At 46.7% G+C, this 5,214-nt stretch overlaps 1 protein-coding gene across 1 annotated transcript; it reads right to left on the bottom strand.

Moving 5' to 3' along the window:
- Positions 1–2,470: 2,470 nt before the first annotated feature.
- Positions 2,471–2,836, bottom strand: LOC101530051 (alpha-ketoglutarate dehydrogenase component 4-like). Its single transcript, XM_058660809.1, has one exon. The coding sequence runs from the start codon at positions 2,833–2,835 to the stop codon at positions 2,536–2,538; it is 300 nt and encodes a 99-aa protein (XP_058516792.1). The 5' UTR covers position 2,836; the 3' UTR covers positions 2,471–2,535.
- Positions 2,837–5,214: the final 2,378 nt, after the last annotated feature.

The raw sequence follows: 5,214 nt of genomic DNA, 5'->3' as shown, positions 1-5,214 counted from the left end.
CTTATCTCCTCCCCAAAACCCCTCCCGCCCTATACTATTAAACTAGTATAGTTCTTTATAAACAATCATATGCCCATCATTGTGGGCATGGACAATGTCAGAGAGCCCAGCACGTTGTTGTCAAGGTATAGTTAGCAGTTTCATTGGGAGTTCATCTTTGATCTGGAAGTAGAGATGCATACTGCATTGTATCCTCACATCTGGATATGATAGTCTCCATTACACAGTTACTATACATCCCTTTAAATTAAGAGCCACAAAACAAAATGAACAACAGGAAGAAAAATAGAAATTTACAATGCCATTAAGTTAAATAACATGCTACTGATTTTCTTTTCTTTTTTTAAAAAGATTTTTATTTATTTTATTACAGTCAGATATACAGAGAGGAGGAGAGACAGAGAGGAAGATCTTCCGTCTGATGATTCACTCCCCAAGTGACCTCAACGGGCCGGTGCGCGCCGATCCGAAGCCAGGAACCAGGAACCTCTTCCGGGTCTCCCACGCGGGTGCAGAGTCCCAAAGCTTTGGGCCGTCCTCGACTGCCTTCCCAGGCCACAAGCAGGGAGCCGGATGGGGAGTGGAGCTGCTGGGATTAGAACCGGCGCCCATGTGTTATCCCGGGGCTTTCAAGGCGAGGACTTTAGCCGCTAGGCCACGCCGCTGGGCCCAGCTACTGATTTTCTAAAAACCATTTTAAAACCAGGAGGAGGTGGGCCTGGTGCAATAGCCTAGTGCCTGAAGTCCTTGCCTTGCATGTGCCAAGATCTCATATGGGAGCCAGTTCTAATCCCAGCAGTCCTGCTTCCTATCCAGCTCCCTGCTTGTGTCCTGGGAAATCAGTAAAGTTGGGACCCTGCACCTGTATGGGAGACCTAGAAGAAGCTCCTGGTTCCTGGCTTTAGATCGGCTCAGCTCCAGTCATTGTGGTCACTTGGGGAGTGAATCATCGGATGGAAGATCTTCCTCGCTGTCTCTCCTCTGTATATGCGACTTTCCAATAAAGATAAATAAATCTTAAAAATAAAATGGGACAAGATCACACTGAAAGAGTGTGGAGTAGGAGGAGAAACTGGCCACAAACTGGTCGTTACATAGAACGCGAATGGTTGCAACAAGTGCCCACAGCGTAGGACATGCATCCTGACCCACCTGGTAAGTCACATGATGCCTCGCAACATATGAGTTTCCATCCTTGCCACTCAGCTTCACCGTCCTGCTAATGCATCTGGAGGCAGCAGATGGTGGCTCAGATGTTGGTGTTGCTGCCATCCACCCATGTGGGAGGACCCAAATAGAGTTTTCCCAGAGTTGTGATTCAAGGAGGTTAGAACTGCATCTGTCTTTGCCTGGGCAAACACTAGGTCAAATCCACAAAGTCCCTTCACAGTGCTGTAATATTGACCCAAATGTCAGCTGATATTTTTTAAAAGATTTATTTTTTATTGGAAAGTCAGGTGTATATATAGAGAGGAGGAAAGACAGAGAGGAAGATCTTCTGTCCGATGATTCACTCCCCAAGTGGCCACAACGGCCGGAGCTGAACTGATCCAAAGCCAGGTACTTGTTCCGGGTCTCGCACGCAAGTGCAGGATCCCAAGGCTTTGGGCCATCCTCAACTGCTTTCCCAGGCCACAAGCAGGGAGCTGGATGGGAAATGGGGCTGCTGGGATTAGAATCACTGCCCATATGGAATTCCAGTGTGGTCAAGTTTAGGACTTTTAGCTGCCAGGCCACTGTGGTGGGTCCTCAGCTGATATTTTGAGGTAGGGTTAAACTTAAAGGAAAAAAATAAGTAAAACAGAGAGGAAATGAATAAAGAATGTGGTAAAAACCTGAATGAAGCTTAGGGCTCCCAGGACTGGATTTCTATGCTGACAGTATGAGGCTCAGTGCTCAGAGCTGTGCAAGCTTGGGCAGCTCACTTCCCCTCTCTGAGCCTCAGCTTCCTTTTTGTACAGTGGAGATAATAACAGTACAGGAGGGGAGTAGCCAAAGTAAATGAGGTAGTTAGAAAATGCTTAGCACAGCACCTGGCTTAGAAGCACTCAGTAAATGGTAGCTGCTATTATTTTCTATTTAGCAGGTACATTCTTTCTCATTGAGTATGCTTTGTGTACACCTCATCTTCCTTCTATATGTTGTATCTATCACAAAGCTACTAATTAGTGAGCAGCTACTATGTAGCAGCCGACTTGTATGTGTGTAGAAATCCACGCTTTCTGCACTTTACAGGACAGGAAATTGATCCAGAAAGGGAAAGTGAGTTGCCCAAGGCCTCTCAGTCAGCAAATGGCAGAACTTGAATTCAAGCGTGGATCTCCCTGGCATCAAGTTCATCTCTTCATCATACTGCCTTCTGGGTTGATGGGCTCCCTGCGCCCACAGTGAATTTCCCCAATTACTATTTTTTTTCATGATTTTTACAGAATATTTATTAAAGTTGTTGCATATACAATTTTCCATGTGCCATTTTGGGAGTCCTTTATTGTAGAGACAAGTCTTCTGTCTGGTGACAAGCAGCAGCCACGGTGATTATTCGGGACCTCCTCGCTGGGTAAATTCCATTTCCTCCTGAGGTATGGGTTTCCTTCTGTATTTCTGTGGCAGTGACTTAATGATTTCTGCAGTGTCCGCAGGGCCCTGGTACATCAGCAAGCCTGGTGACCTTCTCCCCGTGGCGTGCTGTGTAGAGGAGTGAGGCAGGCCTGTGGCTCTCGAAGCTTCTGACACATTGGGCTTAGGATTATCTCTTCGGTCGGGAAACCTTATTAATGGGGTATGTGGCTTGACTACCTGAACGACCCTGCTGGCAGACGCCATCTTGCTGCCCATCACCCCCGGGAAAGGGCAGCTTCTGGGGGCCGAATTTCCCCAATTATTAAAGGTAATGATAGCAGGAAATCCTTATCACCAAGATGGCGTGGAAAGCGAAAAAGGAAGCTCCTGTCCCTCCCAAAGCCGCAGCCAAAGCGAAGCCGCTGAAGGCCAAGAAGGCGGTTCTGAAAGTGTCCACAGCCACAAGAAGAAGACCCACAGGTCACCCACATTCCAGCGACCGAAGACACAGCGCCTGCGCCCACAGCCCAAATACCCCCGGAAGAGCGCCCCCAGGAGGAATAAGCTTGACCACTACACCATCATCAAGTTCCCCCTGACCAGAGTCTTTTATGAAGAAAATAGAAGACAACTCACTCGTGTTCATTGTGGATGTCAAGGACAAGTAGCACCGGATCAAACAAGCTGTGAAAAGCTCTAGGACATTGATGTGGCCAAAGTCAATACCCTGGTCAGGCCTGACAGAATAAGAAGGCGTACGTGCGGTGGCTCCTGATTATGATGTTCTGGCTGTTGCCAACAAAATTGGGATCATCGGGGCCTGGTGCTTAGTGGCTAACGTCCTTGCCTTGAACGTGCCAGCATCCCCTATAGGCGCCGGTTCTAATCCCGGCAGCCCCACTCACTTTCCATCCAGCTCCCTACTTGTGGCCTGGGAAAAGCAGTCGAAGATAGCCCAAAGCCTTGGGACCCTGCACCCGTATAGGAGACCTGGAGAAAGTACCTGGTTCCTGGCTTTGGATCGGTGCAGCTCTGGCCGTTGCACTCACGTGGGGAGTGAATCATCGGACAGAAGATCTTCCTCTCTGTCTCTCCTCCTCTCTGTATATCTGACTTTGCAATAAAAATAAATAAATCTTAAAAAAAAATTGGGATAATCTAAACTGCATCCAGCTTTCTAATTCTAAATATATGTGTTTCAGCATAAAAAATAATGTTAGGGCCTGGAGGCGTGACCTAGCGGCTAAAGTCCTCGCCTTGAACACCCCAGGATCCCATATGGGCGCCGGTTCTAATCCCGGCTGTTCCACTTCCCGTCCAGCTCCCTGCTTGTGGCCTGGGAAGGCAGTCGAGGACAGTCCAAAGCCTTGGGACCCTGCACCCGCGTGGGAGACCGGAAGAGGTTCCAGGATCCTGGCTTCGGATCGGCATAGGATCGGCCGTTGAGGTCACTTGGGAAGTGAATCATTAGATGGAGGATCTTCCTCTCTGTCTCTCTTCCTCTCTGTATATCTGACTTTACAATAAAAATAAATAAATCTTTTTTAAAAAAAATAACGTTAATGATAGCAAAGGAAGAGAAAAGTTCATATATTTAACATTTCTCAATCACTAGACTGGGCTGAGAGGCAAACTAGTATTTGAATAGTCTCCATGTATGCAATAAACTATCAACATAAACTGCAACACTACATATGGGCACTTCCTGTACTGGCTTTCTAGAATTACCTAATGAGAATTAAAATGGATCTGCCTCCCTATTCTTACTCAATGGTAGCTTTTCAATCTCCTCCAGCAGAGAGCTGACATGAGTTAGCAGCTTCCTATCCACACAGCCTGTGTAACAGGTACAAGTGTAACCAGTACTTTCTGATCTAATTCTCTTCAGGGACCTCATCACTTTGTCTCATTCCTCTACCACTCAGAAAGAAAAAAAAAAATCCTTATTAAACCTAGACAGTCTGCTCTTACCCCGTTACCTGCCTGATGATTTATTATCAAGCATCCTCTTCTGAGCCAGTCCACTTTTGCCCCACCCATCAGCTCCAGCCATACTGTTGTCATTGCTGTAACTTGAACATGTCAAGCATGCCCTCAGCTTAAGTCTTTTGCAATTGCACAAACCCTCATACCACTGTACAAACAATTGTACAGAATCTATCTTCTCCCTCTGAATTGCAGTGTCCGCTCTCTTGCTTCCTTTTGGTCTCTTTCTAATTCTTTTTTTATTAGAGTCGGCTCGCCTGACCATCTGTTTAAAAATCGCAATCCATGTCATGAATAGGGTGGTGCAGTGGGTTAAACTGCTGCTTGGGATGCACATGTCACCTAGCAGAACACATGGTTCAAGTCCTGGTTCTCCTGCTGATGCATCTAGGAGGCAGCAGAGGGTGGCTGAAATGTTTGTGTCGCTGCCACTCACCCACATGAGAGGACCCAAATGGAGTTCTGGGCTCCTGGCTTAAGCTTGAGGCAGCCTTGGCTGCTGAGGACGATCGAGGGGTCAATCACCAAATGGAAGCGATGCCTCCTGGCATTTATTCATTTCAAATGAAAAATTTTTAAAGTAAAATGACCATGTACTCTCTGTATGTTTTCCACATCTTGCTGTATATTTCTTCACAGCTCATTTTTCTGGGTGACATGTTAACAATT

This window comes from Ochotona princeps, chromosome 2 (assembly GCF_030435755.1).
Source record: "Ochotona princeps isolate mOchPri1 chromosome 2, mOchPri1.hap1, whole genome shotgun sequence".
In the NCBI taxonomy this organism is placed as follows: Eukaryota; Metazoa; Chordata; class Mammalia; order Lagomorpha; family Ochotonidae; genus Ochotona; species Ochotona princeps.
The sequence above is the reverse complement of the archived record's forward strand: the minus strand, read 5'-3'. Positions and strand labels throughout refer to the sequence as shown.

Excerpts from the sequence above, each read along its gene's own strand:
- LOC101530051 (XM_058660809.1), bottom strand. The coding sequence starts at position 2,835 with ATGGGCAGCAAGATGGCGTCTGCCAGCAGGGTCGTTCAGGTAGTCAAG.